This window comes from Streptopelia decaocto (genome assembly GCF_964273445.1).
Source record: "Streptopelia decaocto genome assembly, chromosome: 28".
In the NCBI taxonomy this organism is placed as follows: domain Eukaryota; kingdom Metazoa; phylum Chordata; class Aves; order Columbiformes; family Columbidae; genus Streptopelia; species Streptopelia decaocto.
The window spans coordinates 968,725-994,005 of NC_138683.1; the positions used below are offsets into that span (position 1 = coordinate 968,725).

At 56.1% G+C, this 25,281-nt stretch overlaps 2 protein-coding genes and 1 long non-coding RNA gene across 8 annotated transcripts in view; 1 reads left to right on the forward strand and 2 right to left on the reverse strand.

Moving 5' to 3' along the window:
* The window catches only part of LOC309450727 (E3 ubiquitin-protein ligase BRE1B-like), a 152,807-nt gene that overhangs the window by 76,849 nt on the left and 50,677 nt on the right, over positions 1-25,281 (reverse strand). The window lies entirely within an intron of this gene.
* Positions 959-25,257, reverse strand: RUSF1 (RUS family member 1). Of its 6 annotated transcripts, none has more exons than XM_082073854.1 (15): positions 24,942-25,257; positions 22,049-22,108; positions 20,155-20,269; positions 17,534-17,579; positions 15,756-15,788; positions 15,446-15,551; positions 14,222-14,323; positions 13,558-13,628; positions 12,014-12,180; positions 10,487-10,570; positions 6,582-6,639; positions 6,267-6,337; positions 5,244-5,405; positions 2,193-2,270; positions 959-1,157 (listed from the first exon to the last, which is right to left on the reverse strand). In XM_082073854.1, the coding sequence occupies exons 1-15, from the start codon at positions 25,170-25,172 to the stop codon at positions 1,057-1,059; spliced, it is 1,485 nt and encodes a 494-aa protein (XP_081929980.1). In that variant the 5' UTR covers positions 25,173-25,257; the 3' UTR covers positions 959-1,056. The 6 variants fall into 6 exon arrangements, with proteins under 6 accessions (XP_081929980.1, XP_081929979.1, XP_081929978.1 ...); XM_082073853.1 differs by having other exon boundaries at positions 959-1,145; positions 22,049-22,126; XM_082073852.1 differs by having other exon boundaries at positions 22,049-22,126.
* Positions 12,045-14,307, forward strand: LOC309450760. Its single transcript, XR_014186099.1, has 3 exons — positions 12,045-12,140; positions 13,578-13,695; positions 14,205-14,307. It is a non-coding gene; the product is annotated as an uncharacterized lncRNA (long non-coding RNA).

The following is a 25,281-nucleotide window of genomic DNA, read 5'->3' on the forward strand; positions in this document are numbered from 1 at the left end:
GAGATTAAAATAGCCCAAAATGAACCCAAAATGAGCCTGAAATTGCCCAAAATGAGCCCAAAATGAACCCAAAATGAGCCTGAAATTGCCCAAAATGAGCCCAAAATGAAGCCAAAATGACATGAAAATGGCCCAAAATGAGCCTAAATGAGCCTGAAATGCCCCCAAATGACACAAAAATGGCTCAAAATGAGCCAAAAATAGCCCAAATGAGCCCAAAATGAGCCTGAAATGACCCAAAATGACATGAAAATGGCCCAAAATGAGCCCAAAATGGCCCAAAATGAGCCTGAAATGAGCCCAAAATGGCCCAAAATGAGCCCAAAATGAGCCTGAAATGCCCCCAAATGACACGAAAATGGCCCAAAATGAGCCTGAAATGGCCCAAAATTAGCCCACAATGATCCTGAAATGACCCAAAATGAGTCAAAATGCCCCAAAACGAGCTCAAAATGAGCCTGAAATGGCCCAAAATGTGCCCAAAATGACACGAAAATGGCCCAAAATGTCCCAGAATGAACCTGAAATGGCCCAAAATGAGCCCAAAATGAGCCTGAAATGGCCCAAATGAGCCCAAAATGCCCCAAAACAAGCTCAAAATGAGCCTGAAATGGCCCAAAATGAGCTCAAAACGAGCCTGAAATGACCCAAAATGTGCCCAAAATGCCCCAAAATGACACGAAAATGGCCCAAAATGCCCCAAAAATGCCCCAAAATGAGCCTGAAATGACCCAAAATGAGGCCAAAATGCCCCAAAACGAGCCTGAAATGACCCCAAATTAGCCCAAAACGAGCCTGAAATGACCCCAAATTAGCCCAAAATGATCCTGAAATGACCCAAAATGAGCCCAAAATGCCCCAAACTGAGCCTGAAATGCCCCAAACCCCCCTAAATTTGCCCCAAAACGAAGCCCAAAAGCCCCAATTCCCCCCATCAAACTGCCCATTTTTCGAAACGCCCCAAAATCGCCTTTATTTGCCCCAAATTTGCCCTTTTGGGCGCCGGTTTTAGGGTAAATACGGCCGGGGGAGGGGGCGGGGTTAGAGGGGGCGAGGTTAGAGGGGGCGGGGCTTGTCCCACTCGAGCTGCCATTGGTCGAACGCCAGGAGGTGGCGCCGCGTGTCCCAACCGGCGGCCTCCAAACCTGCAGGGGGCGCTGGAGTCAATGGGGAACGGGGAACTGGGTTATACTGGGAGGGACTGGGAGGGACTGGGAGGGACTGGGAGGGACTGGGGATACTGGGAGGGACTGGGAAGCACTGGGGGTTACTGGGAAGGACTGGGGGGATACTGGGGGATACTGGGATGAACTGGGGGGATACTGGGAGGGAATGGGGTGATACTGGGATGAACTGGGATGAACTGGGATGAACTGGGGGGTTACTGGGGGACACTGGGGTGATACTGGGATGAACTGGGGGGTTACTGGGGGGATACTGGGGGTTACTGGGAAGCACTGGGGGGATACTGGGGGACACTGGGGTGATACTGGGATGAACTGGGGGTTACTGGGGGATACTGGGATGAACTGGGGGGTTACTGGGAGGTTACTGGGAGGGAATGGGGTGATACTGGGATGAACTGGGGGTTACTGGGGGATACTGGGATGAACTGGGGGGTTACTGGGAGGTTACTGGGAGGGAATGGGGTGATACTGGGATGAACTGGGGGGATACTGGGAGGTTACTGGGGGACACTGGGGTGATACTGGGAGGGACTGGGGGGAACTGGGGATACTGGGAGGGACTGGGAAGTTACTGGGAGACACTGGGAGGTTACTGGGAGGGAATGGGGTGATACTGGGATGAACTGGGGGGTTACTGGGGGACACTGGGGTGATACTGGGATGAACTGGGGGGTTACTGGGGGATACTGGGGGTTACTGGGAAGCACTGGGGGGATACTGGGAGGATACTGGGGGATACTGGGAGATACTGGGGTGATATTGGGAGGCACTGGGGGGATACTGGGAGGATACTGGGGGTTACTGGGAGGCACTGGGGTGATACTGGGAGGTTACTGGGAAGGACTGGGAGGCATTGGGAGGATACTGGGGGATACTGGGATGAACTGGGGAGATACTGGGAGGTTACTGAGAGGTTACTGGGAGGTAACTGGTTCATAGTGGTGTATATGGGTTTATACTGGTTTATACTGGTCCATACTGGTTTATACTGGTCCATACTGGTACCTTGCAGCAACCGCGGTCCCAGTTGCCCCCAGAGCCGGGAACTCTCGGCCAGTGCCCCCCAGGGGACCGATCCTGGAGCTGCAAACAGCCCAAACTGGGCATACTGGGAGCACTGGGAGCACTGGGAGACACATACTGGGGATACTGGGAGCACTGGGAGCACTGGGAGACACATACTGGGGATACTGGGAGCACTGGGAGCACTGGGAGACACATACTGGGGATACTGGGAGCACTGGGAGACACATACTGGGGATACTGGGGATACTGGGAGCACTGGGAGACACATACTGGGGATACTGGGGATACTGGGGATACTGGGGATACTGGGAGGGACTGGGAGACACATACTGGGGATACTGGGAGCACTGGGAGCACTGGGAGACACATACTGGGGATACTGGGGATACTGGGAGCACTGGGAGACACATACTGGGGATACTGGGGATACTGGGAGCACTGGGAGACACATACTGGGGATACTGGGGATACTGGGAGACACATACTGGGGATACTGGGAGCACTGGGAGCACTGGGAGACACATACTGGGGATACTGGGAGGGACTGGGAGCACTGGGAGACACACACTGGGGATACTGGGAGCACTGGGAGCACTGGGAGACACATACTGGGGATACTGGGAGGGACTGGGAGAACTGGGAAACACATACTGGGGATACTGGGGATACTGGGAGGGACTGGGAGACACATACTGGGGATACTGGGGATACTGGGAGGGACTGGGAGACACATACTGGGGATACTGGGAGCACTGGGAGACACATACTGGGGATACTGGGAGCACTGGGAGCACTGGGAGACACATACTGGGGATACTGGGAGCACTGGGAGCACTGGGAGACACATACTGGGGATACTGGGGATACTGGGAGACACATACTGGGGATACTGGGAGCACTGGGAGACACATACTGGGGATACTGGGAGCACTGGGAGACACACACTGGGGATACTGGGGATACTGGGAGCACTGGGAGACACATACTGGGTATACTGGGGATACTGGGGATACTGGGAGACACACACTGGGGATACTGGGGATACTGGGGATACTGGGAGCACTGGGAGCACTGGGAGACACATACTGGGGATACTGGGAGGGACTGGGAGCACTGGGAGACACACACTGGGGATACTGGGGATACTGGGGATACTGGGAGACACACACTGGGGATACTGGGGATACTGGGAGGGACTGGGAGACACATACTGGGGATACTGGGGATACTGGGAGGGACTGGGAGACACATACTGGGGATACTGGGAGCACTGGGAGCACTGGGAGACACATACTGGGGATACTGGGGATACTGGGAGACACATACTGGGGATACTGGGAGCACTGGGAGCACTGGGAGACACATACTGGGGATACTGGGGATACTGGGAGGGACTGGGAGACACACACTGGGGATACTGGGAGCACTGGGAGACACATACTGGGGATACTGGGGATACTGGGAGCACTGGGAGCACTGGGAGACACATACTGGGGATACTGGGAGCACTGGGAGACACATACTGGGGATACTGGGAGGGACTGGGAGACACATACTGGGGATACTGGGGATACTGGGAGCACTGGGAGACACACACTGGGGATACTGGGGATACTGGGAGCACTGGGAGACACATACTGGGGATACTGGGGATACTGGGACCCCAAAACACCCCAAAACTGCCCCAAATGACCCCAAAACTGCCCCAAAAGACCCCAAATGTGACCCCCAAAATTGCCCCAATGGACCCAAAAATGACCCCCAGGGACCCCAAAATTGCCCCAAATCACCCCAAATGACCCCCAAATATGGCCCAGGGGACCCCAAATGACCCCCATGGACCCCAAAATTGACCCAAGTGACCCCAAAATGTGACCCGGGGGACCCCAAAATTGCCCCAAGTGACCCCAAAAATGACCCCAGGGACCCCAGAATTGCCCCAAAACACCCAAAACTGCCCCAAGTGACCCCAAAACTGCCCCAAATTGCCCCAAATCACCCCAAATTGCCCCAAGTGACCCCAAAATTGACCCCAGGGACCCCAAAAATGACCCCCAGGGACCCCAAAATTGACCCAAATGACCCCAAAATGTGGCCCAGGGGGACCCCAAATGACCCCAAAATTGACCCAAATGACCCCAAAATTTGACCCAGGGGACCCCAAATGACCCCCAGGGACCCCAAAACTGCCCCAAAACACCCAAAATGTGACCCCAAAATTGCCCCAATGGACCCAAAAATGACCCAAGTGACCCCAAAATTGCCCCAAATCACCCAAAATTGCCTCAAGTGACCCCAAAATGGCCCCAAGTGACCCCAAAACTGCCCCAAATTGCCCCAAAATATGGCCCAGGGGACACCAAGGGACCCCAAAATTGCCCCAAATCACCCAAATATGCCCCAAGTGACCCCAAAACTGACCCCAGGGACCCCAAAATTGACCCAAATGACCCCAAAATGTGACCCAGGGGACCCCAGAATTGCCCCAAATGACCCCAAAATGGCCCCAGGGACCCCAAAACTGCCCCAAATCACCCAAAATTGCCCCAAGTGACCCCAAAATGTGACCCAGGGGACCCCAAAATGGCCCCAAGTGACCCCAAAACTGCCCCAAAATGTGACCCAGGGACCCCAAAAGCCCCCAAATTACCCCCAGGAGACCCCAAAATTGCCCCAAATCGCCCCAAATTGCCCCAAAATGTGACCCAATGGACCCAAAATTGACCACAGGGACCCCAAAATTGCCCCAAATGACCCCAAATTTGCCCCAAATCACCCAAAATGTGACCCCAAAATTGCCCCAATGGAGCCAAAAATGACCCCCAGGGACCCCAAATATGCCCCAAGTGACCCCAAAACTGCCCCAAATTGCCCCAAAATGTGACCCAGGGGGACCCCAAATCACCCCAAAATATGACCCAGGGAACCCCAAATGCACTCCAGGGACCCCAAATAACCCCCAGGGACCCCGAATTACCCCCAGGGACCCCAAAATTGCCCCCATTGCCCCCATTGCCCCCCGCCACTCACGGCATTGGCGCAGCCGGGCCTGCAGGGGGCGCAGCGCCGGCCCCAGGGGCGCCCCCTGGGGGACGGGAGGACCCAGCAGCTCCTCCAGCAGCAGCGCGTGGGCGGCCGCCAAAACCGGGGTGGCCGGGGGGGCCCCCCCGCGCAGCCCCACCCCCACCCAGCCTATGGGGGGGGACACACGGGGGTCAGCCGGACGCCTGGGTTCAGTCCCGGACTCCTGGGTCCCTTCTGGACTCCTGGGTCCCCCCCAAACTCCTGGGTCCCCTATTTGGGTCCCTCCCGAACTCCTGGGTCCCCTATTTGGGTCCCTCCCGCACTCCTGGGTCCCTCCCCGAACTCCTGGGTCCCTCCCCGAACTCCTGGGTCCCTCCCGAACTCCTGGGTCCCCTCCCGAACTCCTGGGTCCCTTCTGGACTCCTGGGTCCCCCCCGAACGCCTGGGTCCCCCCTGAAATCGTGGGTCCCCTATTTGGGTTCCCCCTCAGAACTCCTGGGTCCCCCCCGAACTCCTGGGTCCCCTATTTGGGTTCCCCCTGAGAACTCCTGGGTCCCTCCCGGACGCCTGGGTCCCCTCCCAAAATCCTGGGTCCCCTATTTGGGTCCCCCTCAGAACTCTTGGGTCCCTCCCGAACTCCTGGGTCCCCTATTTGGGTCCCTCCCGAACTCCTGGGTCCCTCCCGAACTCCTGGGTCCCCTATTTGGGTCCCTCCCGAACTCCTGGGTCCCTCCCAATCTCCTGGGTCCCCTATTTGTGTCCCTCCCGAACTCCTGGGTCCCTCCCGAACTCCTGGGTCCCCTATTTGGGTCCCTCCCGAACTCCTGGGTCCCTCCCGAACTCCTGGGTCCCCTATTTGGGTCCCTCCCGAACTCCTGGGTCCCCTATTTGGGTTCCCCCTCAGAACTCCTGGGTCCCCCCTGAAATCTTGGGTCCCCTATTTGGGTCCCTCCCGCACTCCTGGGTCCCTCCCGCACTCCTGGGTCCCTCCCGGACGCCTGGGTCCCTCCCGGACGCCTGGGTCCCCACCTTCGGAGGGGCGGAGCACTATGATGTAATTCTCGGTGCCGCACTCCAGCGCCTTCTTGAATTCGGCCTCGCTGCAGGGGGACACCCGGACGCCTGGGTCCCCCCGAACTCCTGGGTCCCCTATTTGGATCCCTCCCCGAACTCCTGGGTCCCTCCCGAACTCCTGGGTCCCCTATTTGGATCCCTCCCCGAACTCCTGGGTCCCTCCCGAACTCCTGGGTCCCCTATTTGGGTCCCTCCCAAACTCCTGGGTCCCCCGGACGCCTGGGTCCCTCCCGGACGCCTGGGTCCCTCCCGGACGCCTGGGTCCCTCACCTGTGCACCAGCCGGTGCAGGGGGGCTCCCAGGTGGAGGGTGAGGCGGGTGCTGAAGCCTGAGGGGACAAGGGGGTGACATTATTCATACTGGTCATACTGGTCATACTGGGGGCAATGGGGGGGACACTGGGGCTCATACTGGTCATACTGGTCACACTGGGGGTCACACTGGGGCTCATACTGGTCATACTGGGGCTCATACTGGTCACACTGGGGCTCATACTGGTCATACTGGGGCTCATACTGGTCAAACTGGGGCTCATACTGGTCATACTGGTGCCACTGGGGGTCAGACTGGGGCTCATACTGGTCACACTGGGCTCATACTGGTCACACTGGGGCTCATACTGGTCATACTGGTCACACTGGGGGTCACACTGGGGCTCATACTGGTCACACTGGGCTCATACTGGTCATACTGGTGCCACTGGGGGTCACACTGGTCATACTGGTCACACTGGGGCTCATACTGGTCATACTGGTCACACTGGGGACCACACTGGGGCTCATACTGGTCAAACTGGGGCTCACACTGGTCATACTGGTGCCACTGGGGCTCATACTGGTCAAACTGGGGCTCACACTGGTCATACTGGTGCCACTGGGGCTCATACTGGTCACAGTGGGGCTCATACTGGTCACACTGGGCTCATACTGGTCACACTGGGGCTCATACTGGTCATACTGGGCTCATACTGGTCATACTGGGGCTCATACTGGTCACACTGGGCTCACACTGGTCACACTGGTCACACTGGGGGTCACCCTGGGGCTCATACTGGTCCCACTGGGCTCATACTGGTCACACCGGGGCTCATACTGGTCATACTGGGGCTCATACTGGTCACACTGGTCACACTGGGGCTCATACTGGTCATACTGGGCTCATACTGGTCATACTGGTCCCACTGGGGCTCATACTGGTCATACTGGGGCTCATACTGGTCATACTGGTCACACTGGGGCTCATACTGGTCACACTGGGCTCACACTGGTCACACTGGGCTCATACTGGTCACACTGGGGCTCATACTGGTCACACTGGGCTCACACTGGTCACACTGGGCTCATACTGGTCACACTGGGCTCACACTGGTCACACTGGGCTCATACTGGTCATACTGGGCTCATACTGGTCACACTGGGCTCATACTGGTCACACTGCGGCTCATACTGGTCATACTGGGGCTCATACTGGTCACACTGGGCTCATACTGGTCATACTGGGGCTCATACTGGTCACACTGGGCTCATACTGGTCATACTGGGCTCATACTGGTCACACTGGGGCTCATACTGGTCATACTGGGGCTCATACTGGTCACACTGGGCTCATACTGGTCATACTGGGCTCATACTGGTCACACTGGGCTCATACTGGTCACACTGCGGCTCATACTGGTCACACTGGGCTCATACTGGTCACACTGGGGCTCATACTGGTCATACTGGTCACACTGGGGCTCATACTGGTCACACTGGGCTCACACTGGTCACACTGGGCTCATACTGGTCACACTGGGGCTCATACTGGTCACACTGGGCTCACACTGGTCACACTGGGCTCATACTGGTCACACTGGGCTCACACTGGTCACACTGGGCTCATACTGGTCATACTGGGCTCATACTGGTCACACTGGGCTCATACTGGTCACACTGCGGCTCATACTGGTCATACTGGGGCTCATACTGGTCACACTGGGCTCATACTGGTCATACTGGGGCTCATACTGGTCACACTGGGCTCATACTGGTCATACTGGGCTCATACTGGTCACACTGGGGCTCATACTGGTCATACTGGGGCTCATACTGGTCACACTGGGCTCATACTGGTCATACTGGGCTCATACTGGTCACACTGGGCTCATACTGGTCACACTGCGGCTCATACTGGTCACACTGGGCTCATACTGGTCATACTGGTCACACTGGTCACCCTGGGGCTCATACTGGTCACACTGGGGCTCATACTGGTCACACTGGTCACACTGGGGGTCACCCTGGGGCTCATACTGGTCACACTGGGCTCACACTGGTCACACTGGGGCTCATACTGGTCACACTGGGCTCATACTGGTCACAGTGGGGCTCACACTGGTCATACTGGGCTCATACTGGTCACACTGGGGCTCATACTGGTCACACTGGGGCTCATACTGGTCCCACTGGGCTCATACTGGTCACACTGGGCTCATACTGGTCACACTGGGCTCATACTGGTCACACTGGGGCTCATACTGGTCACACTGGGCTCACACTGGTCACACTGGGCTCATACTGGTCACACTGGGCTCACACTGGTCACACTGGGCTCATACTGGTCATACTGGGCTCATACTGGTCACACTGGGCTCATACTGGTCACACTGCGGCTCATACTGGTCATACTGGGGCTCATACTGGTCACACTGGGCTCATACTGGTCATACTGGGGCTCATACTGGTCACACTGGGCTCATACTGGTCATACTGGGCTCATACTGGTCACACTGGGGCTCATACTGGTCATACTGGGGCTCATACTGGTCACACTGGGCTCATACTGGTCATACTGGGCTCATACTGGTCACACTGGGCTCATACTGGTCACACTGCGGCTCATACTGGTCACACTGGGCTCATACTGGTCATACTGGTCACACTGGTCACCCTGGGGCTCATACTGGTCACACTGGGGCTCATACTGGTCACACTGGTCACACTGGGGGTCACCCTGGGGCTCATACTGGTCACACTGGGCTCACACTGGTCACACTGGGGCTCATACTGGTCACACTGGGCTCATACTGGTCACAGTGGGGCTCACACTGGTCATACTGGGCTCATACTGGTCACACTGGGGCTCATACTGGTCCCACTGGGCTCATACTGGTCACACTGGGCTCATACTGGTCATACTGGGCTCATACTGGTCACACTGGGCTCACACTGGTCACACTGGGGCTCATACTGGTCATACTGGTCACACTGGGGACCACACTGGGGCTCATACTGGTCAAACTGGGGCTCACACTGGTCATACTGGTGCCACTGGGGCTCATACTGGTCACAGTGGGGCTCATACTGGTCATACTGGGGCTCATACTGGTCACACTGGGCTCATACTGGTCACACTGGGCTCATACTGGTCACAGTGGGGCTCATACTGGTCATACTGGTCACACTGGGGCTCATACTGGTCAAACTGGGCTCATACTGGTCACACTGGGGCTCATACTGGTCATACTGGTCACACTGGGGCTCATACTGGTCAAACTGGGCTCATACTGGTCACACTGGGGCTCATACTGGTCATACTGGGCTCATACTGGTCCCACTGGGCTCATACTGGTCATACTGGGCTCATACTGGTCACACTGGGCTCATACTGGTCACACTGGGGCTCATACTGGTCATACTGGTCACACTGGGGGTCACACTGGGGGTCACACTGGGGCTCATACTGGTCACACTGGTCACCCTGGGGCTCATACTGGTCATACTGGGCTCATACTGGTCACACTGGGCTCATACTGGTCACACTGGGGCTCATACTGGTCATACTGGTCATACTGGGCTCATACTGGTCATACTGGTCCCACTGGGGCTCATACTGGTCACACTGGGGCTCATACTGGTCATACTGGTCACACTGGGGGTCACACTATACTGGTCACACTGGGGGTCATACTGGGGCTCATACTGGTCACACTGGGGTTCATACTGGTCAAACTGGGCTCATACTGGTCATACTGGGCTCATACTGGTCATACTGGTCACACTGGGGCTCATACTGGTCACACTGGGGGTCACACTGGGGGTCATACTGGTCCCACTGGGCTCATACTGGTCCCACTGGGCTCATACTGGTCCCACTGGGCTCATACTGGTCAAACTGGTGCCACTGGTCCCACTGACCCGGCAGCAGCGGCTCCTCCGGGTTCACGTCCTCGGGGGTGGGCACCCACAGCGCCCCGCCCCCTTTGGCCGAGACTCCGCCCCCTGTGTGGAAACCACGCCCCCCGGGTTTGAAACCGCACCAGCGGGAGGCTCCGCCCCCTCCAGCCAAGGCCACGCCCCCTCCCCCCGGGGTGGGAAATTCCGTCCCGCCGCAGCCCCGCCCCCTAGGGAGGCCCCGCCCCCCCTGTGGAAGCCACGCCCACGGGGGTGGGGGGGACTGGGAGGGCTGTGGGGGTCACTGGGATGAACTGGGATAAACTGGGAGGGACTGGGATGAACTGGGAGGGGACTGGGGGGGGTAACTGGGATGCACTGGGATGAACTGGGGGTCACTGGGATGAACTGGGGTGAACTGGGATGAACTGGAAGGGACTAGGAGGGATGTGGGGGTCACTGGGGGGGTCACTGGGATGAACTGGGAGGGACTGGGATGAACTGGGACGCACTGGGATGAACTGGGATACACTGGGGGAGGTCACTGGGATGAACTGGGATGAACTGGGATGGACTGGGATGAACTGGGATGCACTCGGGGGGTCACTGGGATGAACTGGGAGGGACTGGGATGGACTGGGATGAACTGGGATGGACTGGGATGGACTGGGATGGACTGGGATGAACTGGGATGCACTGGGGGGGTCACTGGGATGAACTGGGGAGGTCACTGGGATGAACTGGGATGCACTGAGATGGACTGGGATGCACTGGGATGGACTGGGATGAACTGGGATACACTGGGGGGGTCACTGGGATGAACTGAGGTGAACTGGGATGAACTGGGACGCACTGGGATGAACTGGGATGCACTGGGATACACTGGGGGAGGTCACTGGGATGAACTGGGATGCACTGGGGGGGTCACTGGGATGAACTGGGACGCACTGGGATGGACTGGGATGAACTGGGATGAACTGGGATGAACTGGGATGGACTGGGATGAACTGGGATGAACTGGGATGCACTGGGGGGGATGTGGGGGTCACTGTGGGGGTCACTGGGATGAACTGGGATGAACTGGGATGCACTGGGATGAACTGGGATGCACTGTGGGGGTCACTGGGATGCACTGGGGTGAACTGGGAGGGACTGGGATGAACTGGGATGAACTGGGATGCACTGGGATGCACTGGGGGGGTCACTGGGATGAACTGGGGTGAACTGGGACGCACTGGGGGGGTCACTGGGATGCACTGGGGTGAACTGGGAGGGACTGGGATGAACTGGGATGCACTGGGGGGGTCACTGGGATGAACTGGGATGCACTGGGGGGGTCACTGGGATGAACTGGGGTGAACTGGGACGCACTGGGGGGTCACTGGGATGAACTGGGATGCACTGGGGTGAACTGGGACGCACCGGCGGTTCCCACCTCGCCCTCCATCCACCGCCCCTCCCGCGCTGCCGTTGGCCCCGCCCCCGCCGCCTTTGGCCCCGCCCCCGCCGCCTTTAGCCCCATCCCCGTTACCTTTAGCCCCGCCCCCTTACCTTTAGCCCCGCCCCCTCCGGCGCCGCCGGCCCCGCCCCGGCACGCCCCCCGCAGCGCCCCGCGCAGGCGCGGCCGGTTGAGGGAGCGCAGGCGCAGCGAGCGCACGGCCCGCACGTTGGCCAGCAGGTGCGTGCCCAGCAGCAGCGCCACGGCCCACGGCGTCACCCTGCGGGGACACGGGGGGACACGACACGCGTGGGGGGACACGGCGGGGGGGGGCGCACGGGCCGGGGGGGCGCGGGAACGGCGGGAAACGGCGCCCCCGGGGAGGCTCCGCCCCCCCCGCCTCAGCCCCCTTGGTGAGGCCACGCCCCCTTGGTGAGGCCGCGGCGGGAAACTCGGCCCCGCCCGCCTCAGCCGCTTTGGGCTCGAGGCCACGCCCCCTTGGTGAGGCCACGGCGGGAAACGCCCCCCCCGGGAGGCTCCGCCCCCGCCAGCCACAGCCGCTTGGGGCTCGAGGCCACGCCCCCTGGGTGAGGCCACGCCCCCTTGGTGAGGCCACGCCCCCCAGCAAGCTCAATTTGTCCCAGTGCAGTGTCTCCCAGTTCCTCCCAGTGTCTCCCAGTTCATCCCAGTTACCCCCAGTCCATCCCAGTCCCTCCGCAGTATCTCCCAGTTCACCCCAGTCCCTCCCAGTTCCCCCCAGTCCCTCCCAGTTCATCCCAGTTACCACCCAGTGACCCCCACATCCCTCCCAGAATCACCCAGTCTCTCCCAGTTCATCCCAGTTGCCCCCAGTCCCTCCCAGTATCTCCCATTTCCCCCACCCCATTCTCCCAGTCCCTCCCAGTTCATCCCAGTTACCCCCAGTCCCTCCCAGTGTCACCCTGTGGGGACGTGGGAACGGCGGGACACGCCCCCCCGGGAGGCTCCGCCCCCGCCCCGCCCACCTCAGCCCCTTGGGGCTCGAGGCCACGCCCCCTTGTGAGGCCACGCCCCCTTGGGGAGGCCACGGTGGGAAACGCCCCCCCCGGGAGGCTCCGCCCCCGCCAGCCTCAGCCGCTTGGGGCTCGAGGCCACGCCCCCTTTGGTGAGGCCACGCCCCCCAGCAAGCCCAGTTCTTCTAATGGCCTCCCAGTCTATCCCAGTAAATCCCAGTTCCCCCCAGTCCATCCCAGTTCCCCCCAGTTCATCCCAGTTCCCTCCAGTATCTCCCAGTTCCCCCAGTCCCTCCCAGTCTATCCCAGTCCATCCCAGTCACTCCCAGTTCATCCCAGTCCCCCCCCAGTCCTCTCCCAGTTCATCCCAGTCCCTCCCAGTTCATCCCAGTTCCCCCCAGTCCCCCCAGTCCCTCCCAGTCCCTCCCAGTCCCCCCAGTCCCCCCAGTCCCTCCCAGTCCCCCCAGTTCCCCCCAGTCCCTCCCAGTCTCTCCCAGTTCCCCCAGTTCATCCCAGTATCCCCAGTTCCCCCCATACCCTCCCTTATCCTTCCCCGTGGCCCCTCCCCTTTCCCAAGCCCCACCCCCTTCCCCAAGCCCCGCCCCTTTCCCCAAGCCCCGCCCCTTTCCTAAGCCCCGCCCCTTTCCCCAAGCCCCGCCCCTCACCATGGCCGCCCGTCCAGCAGGGGGAGCAGCAGCAGCGCCAGGATCAGCCCCACCCCGTTCACCAGCGTCTCCTGACCAGTACAGACCAGTATGGACCAGTATGGACCAGTACGGACCAGTATGGACCAGTATAGACCAGTACGGACCAGTACGGACCAGTACGGACCAGTATGGACCAGTATGGACCAGTATGGACCAGTACGGACCGGTAACCCCACGTACCGCCACACCCCAATCCTCTCCCAGTCTATCCCAGTCCCTCCCAGTTGCCTTCCCAGTCCCTCCCAGTCTATCCCAGTCCCTCCCAGTGCTCCCAGTACAACCCAGTGGCCCTCCCAGTAAAGCCCAGATGCCCCCCCAGTGCTCCCAGTTGCCCTCCCAGTCCCTCCCAGTCCCCACCAGTCCCTCCCAGTTCCCTCCAGTCCCTCCCAGTCCCTCCCAGTACATCCCAGTCCCCACCAGTCCCTCCCAGTCCCTCCCAGTTCATCCCAGTTCCCTCCCAGTTCATCCCAGTTCACCCCAGTTCATCCCAGTTCCCTCCCAGTCCCTCCCAGTCCCCCCCAGTTCATCCCAGTCCCCCCCGTGCCATCCCAGTCCCATCCCAGTACAAACCAGTTCCATCCCAGTACAAACCAGTTCCCTCCCAGTACAAACCAGTTCCCACCTGGCTGCCGTCCTTGGCGGCCACATCGGCCACGTTGTCCCGCTGGGCCTGGTGAACGACCAGGGAGGCGCGGGTGGCCCCGCCCGCCACGCCCACCACGCACTGGGACCAGTACAGACCAGTATAAACCAGTATGGACCAGTATGGACCAGTACGGACCAGTATGGACCAGTATGGACCCACCCAAACCAGGAGAAACCCAGATAAGCCACTATAGACCAACACAGACCAGTATAAACCAGTAACACCCACAGGCCACGCACTGGGGGGGAAACCAGTACAAACCAGTATAAACCAGTATGGACCAGTATAAACCAGTATGGACCACATTAAACCCACCCAAACCAGGAGAAACCCAGATAAGCCACTATAGACCAACACAGACCAGTATAAACCAGTAACACCCACGGGTCACGCACTGGGGGGGAAACCAGTACAAACCAGTATAAACCAGTATGGACCAGTATAAACCAGTATGGACCACCATAAACCCACCCAAACCAGGAGAAACCCAGATAAGCCACTATAGACCAACACAGACCAGTATAAACCAGTAACACCCACAGGCCACGCACTGGGGGGGAAACCAGTATAAACCAGTATGGACCAGTATGGACCAGTATGGACCCACACAAACCAGGAGAAACCCAGATAAGCCACTATAGACCAACACAGACCAGTATAAACCAGTATAAGGCAAAGTGGCCCCCCCCACACTGGGGACACCAGTACAAACCAGTATAAACCAGTATGAACCAGTACGAACCAGCATGAACCCACACAAACCAGGAGAAACCTGGATCCCCAGTGCCTCCCAGTCCCTCCCAGTAACTCCCAGTATCCCCCAGTAACCTCCCAGTATCTCCCAGTAACCTCCCAGTATCTCCCATTACCCTCCCAGTATCCCCCATTACCCCCCAGTAACCTCCCAGTATCCCCCAGTATCTCCCAGTAACCTCCCAGTATCCCCCAGTAACCTCCCAGTAACCTCCCAGTATCTCCCAGTAACCTCCCAGTATCTCCCAGTAACCTCCCAGTATCCCCCATTACCCCCCAGTAACCTCCCAGTATCCCCCATTACCCTCCCAGTATCCCCCAGTACAAACCAGTCCCCCCCATTACCCCCCAGTCCCTCCCATTACCCCCCTTATTCCCCCGCGGTGGGCGTGGCCAAGCCCAGGTGGGCGTGGCCGAGACGCGGTGGGCGTGGCCGAGACTCATTACCTTGGCAGCCGTTGCCAGGGTCAGGAGGGTGGGGCCTGCGGGCGGCCAATGGGGAGCCAGCATCTCCAGCACGAGCGCCACGTCGTTCATGACGTCAGCCGCCAGCCTGGGCGGGGCCACGCATGGAAAGGGGGTGTGGTCACGTGGGGGGCGTGTTGCCGGGCAACGAGGGGGGTGTGTGGCCTCGGGGAGTGGGCGGGGTTTGCCGGAGGGGGCGCGTTGCTGGGCAACGAGGGGGCGTGGCCCTGGAAAGGGGAGTGGAGAGGGCGGGGTTTGGAGGGGGCGGGGTTTGGAGGGGGCGTGGCCTCACCGCCATTGTTTAGCCTCACAGTCCAGGCGGCTCCTGGGGAGAAACCAGTAAAGACCAGTACAACCCAGTATAACCCAGTATATCCCAGTATGACCCAGTACAACCCAGTATAACCCAGTATATCCCAGTATGACCCAGTACAACCCAGTATAACCCAGTATATCCCAGTATAACCCAGTACAACCCCGTATATCCCAGTATATCCCAGTATGACCCAGTACAACCCAGTATAACCCAGTATACCCTAGTATGCCCCAGTATAACCCAGTACAACCCCGTATATCCCAGTACGACCCAGTATAACCCAGTATAACCCAGTTCATCCCAGTATGACCCAGTATGACCCAGTATATCCCAGTACGACCCAGTATAACCCAGTACAACCCAGTACATCCCAGTTACCCCCCATTCCCTCCCAGTATATCCCAGTACGACCCAGTATAACCCAGTATATCCCAGTACAACCCAGTATGACCCAGTATAACCCAGTACGACCCAGTATGCCCCAGAACAACCCAGTACAACCCAGTATATCCCAGTACGACCCAGTATAACCCAGTACAACCCAGTACATCCCAGTTACCCCCCATTCCCTCCCAGTATAAACCAGTATAACCCAGTATATCCCAGTATAACCCAGGATATCCCAGTATGACCCAGTATATCCCAGTTACCCCCCACTCCCTCCCAGTATAACCCAGTACAACCCAGTATAACCCAGTACAACCCAGTTCATCCCAGTATAACCCAGTACATCCCAGTATATCCCAGTATGACCCAGTATGACCCAGTACAACCCAGTATATCCCAGTACAACCCAGTTCATCCCAGTATATCCCAGTATAACCCAGTACATCCCAGTATGACCCAGTATGACCCAGTACAACCCAGTATATCCCAGTACAACCCAGTTCATCCCAGTATAACCCAGTACATCCCAGTATATCCCAGTATGACCCAGTATGACCCAGTACAACCCAGTATATCCCAGTACAACCCAGTTCATCCCAGTATATCCCAGTATAACCCAGTACATCCCAGTATGACCCAGTATGACCCAGTACAACCCAGTATATCCCAGTACAACCCAGTTCATTCCAGTACATCCCAGTACGACCCAGTATGACCCAGTACAACCCAGTATAACCCAGTATAACCCAGTACAACCCAGTATAACCCAGTATGACCCAGTATAACCCAGTATACTCTAGTATGCCCCAGTATAACCCAGTACAACCCCGTATATCCCAGTATATCCCAGTATGACCCAGTACAACCCCGTATATCCCAGTATATCCCAGTACAACCCAGTTCATCCCAGTATATCCCAGTATACCCCAGTACATCCCAGTATATCCCAGTATGACCCAGTATGACCCAGTACAACCCAGTTCATCCCAGTATATCCCAGTACAACCCAGTACAACCCAGTATATCCCAGTATGACCCAGTATATCCCAGTATGACCCAGTATATCCCAGTATGACCCAGTATGACCCAGTACAACCCAGTTCATCCCAGTATATCCCAGTACAACCCAGTACAACCCAGTATATCCCAGTATGACCCAGTATAACCCAGTATATCCCAGTACAACCCAGTATATCCCAGTATAACCCAGTATGACCCAGTACAACCCAGTATATCCCAGTACAACCCAGTATATCCCAGTATAACCCAGTATATCCCAGTATAACCCAGTATATCCCTGTATATCCCAGTATATCCCAGTATACCCCAGTTCATCCCAGTATAACCAGTATAACCAGTTTGCTCACCCCTGCCACCAGGTGAAGCTGATCCGCGTCACCATCCCCACCCCATCTGCACATTTTGGGGTGAAAAGAGGCGATTTTGGGCAATTTATCCCAATTCGGGGGGGGGAGGGGACAAGTTGGGGACATTTTGGGGTGAATTTGGGGGATTTTGGGTCATTTTGGGGTCAATTTGGGTCATTTGGGGCTGAATCTTGAAGGATTTTGAGGTGAATTTGGGTCATTTTGGGCCCAATTTGAGCCATTTTGGGCCAAATTTGGGCCATTTTGGGCTGAATTTGGGTCATTTTGGGCCAAATTTGGGGCATTTTGGGCCCAATTTGGGTCATTTTGGGTCATTTTGGGCTCAATTTGGGCCATTTTGGGCCAAATTTGGGCCATTTTGGGCTCAATTTGGGTCATTTTGGGTTCAATTTGGGGCCATTTTGGGCTGAATTTGGGTCATTTTGGGCCAAATTTGGGTCATTTTGGGCCCAATTTGGGTCATTTTGGGGTCATTTTGGGTTCAATTTGGGTCATTTTGGGCCCAATTTGGGTCATTTGGGTTCATTTTGGGTCATTTTGGGCTCAATTTGGGCCATTTTGGGCTGAATTTGCATCATTTTGGGCCAAATTTGGGTCATTTTGGGCTCAATTTGGGTCATTTTGGGCTCAATTTGGGTCATTTTGGGTAATTTTAGGCCGAATTTGGGTCATTTTGGGTTCAATTTGGGTCATTTTGGGCTCAATTTGGGGCCATTTTGGGCTGAATTTGGGTCATTTAGGCCAAATTTGGGTCATTTTGGTCCCAATTTGGGTCATTTTGGGCCAAATTTTGGTCATTTTGGGTTCAATTTTGGTCAATTTGGGCCTAATTTGTGTCACTTTGTGTCATTTTTGGTTCAATTTGGGTCATTTTGGGCCCAATTTGGGTCATTTTGGGTTCATTTTGGGTCATTTTGGGCTCAATTTGGGGCCATTTTGGGCTGAATTTGCATCATTTTGGGCCAAATTTGGGTCATTTTGGGCTCAATTTGGGTCATTTTGGGTAATTTTAGGCCGAATTTGGGTCATTTTGGGTTCAATTTGGGTCATTTTGGGCTCAATTTGGGGCCATTTTGGGCTGAATTTGGGTCATTTAGGCCAAATTTGGGTCATTTTGGTCCCAATTTGGGTCATTTTGGGCCAAATTTTGGTCATTTTGGGTTCAATTTTGGTCAATTTGGGCCTAATTTGTGTCACTTTGTGTCATTTTTGGTTCAATTTGGGTCATTTTGGGCTCAATTCGGGTCATTTTCAGCTCAATTTGGGTCATTTTGGGCCCAATTTGGGCCATTTTGGGCTCAATTTGGGCCCAAATTTGGGGCATTTGGGCCTAATTTGGGTCAGTTTGTGTCACTTTGGGTTCAATTTGTGTCATTTTGGGTGAATTTGGGTCATTTCGAGCTCATTTGGGGTCATTTTGGGTTCAAAATGGGTCATTTTGGGTTCAATTTGGGTCATTTTCGGCTCAACTTGGGTGATTTTTGGAGCAATTTGGGTCATTTTGGGTGAATTTGGGTCATTTTGAGCTCAATCTGTGTCATTTTTTGCTCAGTTTGGGTCATTTTTGGAACAATCTGGGTCATTTGGGGCTGAATTTGGGTAATTTTGGGCTGAATTTGGGTCATTTTGGGCCTAATTTGGGTCACTTTGTGTCATTTTGGTTCAATTTGGGTCATTTTGGGCTCAATTTGGGTCACTTTGGGCTGAATGTTGAGGCAAATTTGGGTCATTTGGGGTAAATTTGGGTCATTTGGGGTGAATTTGGGTCATTTCGAGCTCAATTTGGGTCATTTTGGGTTCAATTTGGGTCATTGTGGGCTCAACTTGGGTCATTTTGGGTTCATTTTGGGCCATTTTGGGCTCAATTTGGGTCATTTTGGGCCTAATTTGGGTCATTTTCGGCTCAACTTGGGTCATTTTGGGTGAATTTGGGTCATTTTGGGCTCAATCTGGGTCATTTTTTGTTCAATTTGGGTCAATTTTTGTTCAATTTGGGTCATTTGGGGCTGAATTTGGGTCATTTGGGGCCTAATTTGTGTCATTTTTGGTTCAATTTGGGTTATTTTGGGCTCAATTTGGGTCACTTTGGGCTGAATGTTGAGGCAAATTTGGGTCATTTGGGGTGAATTTGGGTCATTTCGAGCTCATTTGGGGTCATTTTGGGTTCAAAATGGGTCATTTTGGGTTCAATTTGGGTCATTTTCAGCTCAACTTGGGTCATTTTCAGCTCAAATTGGGTCATTTGTGGAGGAATTTGGGGTGAATTTGGGTCAATTTGAGCTCAATCTGGGTCATTTTTTGTTCAATTTGGGTCAATTTTTGTTCAATTTGGGTCACTTTTGGAACAATTCGGGTCACTTTTGGAACAATTTGTGTCATTTTGGGCTGAATTTGGGCCATTTTGGGCTGAATTTGGGCCACTTTGTCCTTCACCTCGACTGACTTCTGGCCAAATTTCCCCCTTTTTGGGCCAAATTTCCCCCGTTTTGGGCCGAATTGGGTCGTTTCTATGGTAACCCGGCCCCGTTTGGGCCGATTTTGGGCCATTTTGGGGCGTTTGGGGCCGTTTTTGGGGCGATTCGGGCCGTTTTTGGGCTCACCGCGCAGCAGCCAGCCCAGCGCGGCCGCGGTGACGCTGGCGTTGGTGTCGCCGACCCCCACGGCCTGAAGGACGGAGCGCGCGGCCACCGCGCCGGCCAGCGAGCTGCACAGCGCCTGCGACCAGTACAGACCAGTATGGACCAGTAACAGCCCCCAGGGGCCTCCCCAGGACCCCCCGGGCACATCCCAGTATAAACCAGTATGGACCAGTATAGACCAGTATAGACCAGTATGGACCAGTATGGACCAGTATGGACCAGTACGGACCAGTAACAGCCCCCAGGGCCTCCCCAGGACCCCCCGGCCACATCCCAGTATAAACCAGTATAGACCAGTATGGACCAGTATAAACCAGTATGGACCAGTACGGACCAGTAACAGCCCCCAGGGCCTCCCCAGGACCCCCCGGACACATCCCAGTATAAACCAGTATAGACCAGTATGGACCAGTATGGACCAGTATAAACCAGTATGGACCAGTATGGGCCACTACAGACCAGTACGGACCAGTAACAGCCCCCAGGGACCTCCCCAGGACCCCCCGGCCACATCCCAGTATAAAACAGTATAGACCAGTATAGACCAGTATGGACCAGTACAGACCAGTATAGACCAGTACGGACCAGTATGGGCCAGTAACAGCCCCCGGGGACCTCCCCAGGACCCCCCGGGCACATCCCAGTATAAACCAGTATGGACCAGTATAGACCAGTATAGACCAGTATGGACCAGTATGGACCAGTATGGACCAGTAACAGCCCCCGGGGACCTCCCCAGGACCCCCCGGGCACATCCCAGTATAAACCAGTATGGACCAGTATAGACCAGTATGGACCACTATGGACCAGTACGGACCAGTAACAGCCCCCAGGGGCCTCCCCAGGACCCCCCGGCCACATCCCAGTATAGACCAGTATAGACCAGTATGGACCAGTATGGACCAGTATGGACCAGTATGGGCCAGTATGGACCAGTATGGACCAGTAACAGCCCCCAGGGACCTCCCCAGGACCCCCCGGCCACATCCCAGTATAAACCAGTATAGACCAGTATGGACCAGTATGGACCAGTATGGACCAGTATAAACCAGTATGGACCAGTATAAACCAGTATGGACCAGTACGGACCAGTAACAGCCCCCGGGACCTCCCGGCCACATCCCAGTATAGACCAGTATAGACCAGTATGGACCAGTATGGACCAGTATAAACCAGTATGGACCAGTATAGACCAGTACGGACCAGTATGGACCAGTACGGACCAGTACGGACCAGTAACAGGCCCCCGGGGCCTCCCCAGGACCCCCCGGCCACATCCCAGTATAAACCAGTATGGACCAGTATGGACCAGTATAAACCAGTATGGACCAGTATGGACCAGTATGGACCAGTATAAACCAGTATGGACCAGTATGGACCAGTAACCACCCAGGGACCCCTCCCAGTGCTCCCAGTGACTCCCAGAGCCCTCCCAGTGACCTCCCAGTGCAAACCAGTATAGACCAGTATAAACCAGTATAAACCAGTATGGACCAGTAACACCCCCCAGGTACCTCCCAATAACCCCCAGTCACCTCCCAGTGAAAACCAGTATGGACCAGTATGGACCAGTAACCCCCCAGGTACCTCCCCAGTGCTCCCAGTGACCCCCAGTCCCCTCAAACCAGTACAAACCAGTACAAACCAGTACAAACCAGTACAAACCAGTACAAACCAGTAACCCCCCAGGACCTCCCAGGTACCCCCAGTGCTCCCAGTTGCCTCCCAGTGACCCCCAGTTACATCTCCCAGTGCAAACCAGTTCACACCAGTTCAAACCAGTACAAACCAGTACAAACCAGTACAAACCAGTCCAAACCAGTACAAACCAGTATAAACCAGTATAAACCAGTACCTGCAGCGCGTCCCAGAGCTGGTACCTCAGGTAGTCGCTGCTGACGCTCTCGGGGAAGCCCTGGGGGAGCAGCACCCGCTGCCCCAGTACGGACCAGTTACAACCAGTATAAACCAGTACAGACCAGTATAAACCAGTGACCCCCCCATCGCCCCCCCGGGGACCCCCAAACACCTCCCAGTTACACCAGTGACCTCCCAGTATAAACCAGTAACATCCCATTAATGACCCAGTGACCCCCAACCAACTCCCAGTATAAACCAGTTACTCCCAGTATAAACCAGTGACCCCCCCATCGCCCCCCCAGAGACCCCCAAACACCTCCCAGTTACTCCCAGTATAAACCAGTACAAACCAGTATAAACCAGTGACCCCCCATCGCCCCCCCAGGGACCCCCAAACACCTCCCAGTTACACCAGTGACCTCCCAGTATAAACCAGTAACACCCCATTAATGACCCAGGGACCCCCAATGACCTCCCAGTTACACCAGTTACCTCCCAGTCCCTCCCAGTTCATCCCAGTTACCCCCCAGTTACTCCCAGTATAAACCAGTAACACCCCAGTCCCTCCCAGTTCATCCCAGTTACCCCCCCAATCCCCTCCCAGTCCCTCCCAGTTCATCCCAGTTACACCAGTTCCCTCCCAGTTCCCTCCCAGTTACTCCCAGTATAAACCAGTAACCCCCCCAGTCCCCCCCAGTTCCCCCCATTAACCTCCCAGTTCCCACCCAGTCATTCCCAGTTCATCCCAGTTCATCCCAGTTACCCCCCAGTGACTCCCAGTATAAACCAGTAACCCCCCAGTAATGACCCAGTGACCCCCAATGACCTCCCAGTATAAACCAGTGACTCCCAGTATAAACCAGTGACCCCCCATCACCCCCCCAGGGACCCCCAATGACCTCCCAGTATAAACCAGTTCCTCCCAGTATAAACCAGTAACATCCCATTAATGACCCAGTGACCCCCAACCAACTCCCAGTATAAACCAGTTACTCCCAGTATAAACCAGTACCATCCCATTAATGACCCAGTGACCCCCAATAACCTCCCAGTACAAACCAGTATAAACCAGTATAAACCAGTGACCCCCCATTGCCCCCCCAGGGACCCCCAAACACCTCCCAGTTACACCAGTTCCTCCCAGTATAAACCAGTAACACCCCATTAATGACCCAGTGACCCCCAACCACCTCCCAGTATAAACCAGTACAAACCAGTATAAACCAGTGACCCCCCATCGCCCCCCCAGGGACCCCCAACCACCTCACAGTTACACCAGTTCCTCCCAGTATAAACCAGTAACATCCCATTAATGACCCAGTGACCCCCAATGACCTCCCAGTACAAACCAGTATAAACCAGTATAAACCAGTAACCCCCCCCATCGCCCCCCCAGCACCCCCCAAACACCTCCCAGTTACACCAGTGACCTCCCAGTATAAACCAGTAACACCCCATTAATGACCCAGGGACCCCCAATGACCTCCCAGTATAAACCAGTTACTCCCAGTATAAACCAGTAACATCCCATTAATGACCCAGTGACCCCCAATAACCTCCCAGTATAAACCAGTGACTCCCAGTATAAACCAGTAACACCCCATCGCCCCCCCAGGGACCCCCAAACCCCTCCCAGTTACACCAGTGACCTCCCAGTATAAACCAGTAACATCCCATTAATGACCCAGTGACCCCCAATGACCTCCCAGTATAAACCAGTTCCTCCCAGTATAAACCAGTAACACCCCATTAATGACCCAGGGACCCCCAATGACCTCCCAGTATAAACCAGTTACTCCCAGTATAAACCAGTAACATCCCATTAATGACCCAGTGACCCCCAACCACCTCCCAGTATAAACCAGTTACTCCCAGTATAAACCAGTGACCCCCCATCGCCCCCCCAGCACCCCCCAAACACCTCCCAGTTACACCAGTGACCTCCCAGTATAAACCAGTAACATCCCATTAATGACCCAGTGACCCCCAACCACCTCCCAGTACAAACCAGTACAAACCAGTATAAACCAGTGACCCCCCATCGCCCCCCCAGGGACCCCCAAACACCTCCCAGTATAAACCAGTATAAACCAGTATAAACCAGTAACCCCCCAGGGACCCCCAGTGACCCCAACCACGTCCCAGTATAAACCAGTTCCTCCCAGTATAAACCAGTACCATCCCATTAATGACCCAGGGACCCCCAAACACCTCCCAGTATAAACCAGTTCCTCCCAGTATAAACCAGTAACATCCCATTAATGACCCAGTGACCCCCAAACACCTCCCAGTATAAACCAGTTCCTCCCAGTATAAACCAGTAACCCCCCACTAATGACCCAGTGACCCCCAATGACCTCCCAGTACAAACCAGTACAAACCAGTATAAACCAGTGACCCCCCATCGCCCCCCCAAGGACCCCCAAACACCTCCCAGTTACTCCCAGTATAAACCAGTTCCTCCCAGAATAAACCAGTAACATCCCATTAATGACCCAGTGACCCCCAATGACCTCCCAGTACAAACCAGTATAAACCAGTATAAACCAGTAACCCCCCAGGGACCCCCAGTGACCCCAACCACGTCCCAGTATAAACCAGTTCCTCCCAGTATAAACCAGTACCATCCCATTAATGACCCAGTGACCCCCAAACACCTCCCAGTATAAACCAGTTCCTCCCAGTATAAACCAGTAACATCCCATTAATGACCCAGTGACCCCCAACCACCTCCCAGTATAAACCAGTTACTCCCAGTATAAACCAGTAACCCCCCCAATTCCCCCCCAGTCCCTCCCAGTTCATCCCAGTTACCCCCCAATCCCCTCCCAGTCCCTCCCAGTATAAACCAGTGACTCCCAGTATAAACCAGTGACCCCCAGTCTCACCTGCGCCGCCCTCCAGGCCCCCCCCGCCCCCCCCGTCTCGTCCCTGCGGAGCCGCCCCCGCGGGTCCCCCCGGTACCGAGCGGCTTCGCGCGGCCCCCACAGCTCCCGGCACAAAGTCGGGGACCCCCCGGCAGCGGCCGGACCCGCCGGGACCTGCCCGGGATCCCCCCCGTCCCCCCCGGCTGCCCCGGCCGCCTCCGACCCCTTCCCGGGAACCGCCGCCGGAGACATAGCGAGCGGAGGGAAGGGGGAGGACTTCCGGGAAAGGGAGGGAGGGGAGGGGAGGCGCGCTGGGGAGGGAGTCCGCCAGCTCTCTATGGTCTCCGCGGTGGGATAATGG

Bases quoted from the DNA above. Each gene is read 5' to 3' on its own strand.
- RUSF1 (XM_082073852.1), bottom strand. From the start codon at position 25,172: ATGTCTCCGGCGGCGGTTCCCGGGAAGGGGTCGGAGGCGGCCGGGGCA. The intron at 15,789-17,533 runs GTGAGCAAACTG...GTTTCTCCCCAG, and splicing joins AGCTTCACCTGGTGGCAGGG to GAGCCGCCTGGACTGTGAGG. The intron at 15,552-15,755 runs GTGAGGCCACGC...GGCCCCGCCCAG, and splicing joins TGTGAGGCTAAACAATGGCG to GCTGGCGGCTGACGTCATGA.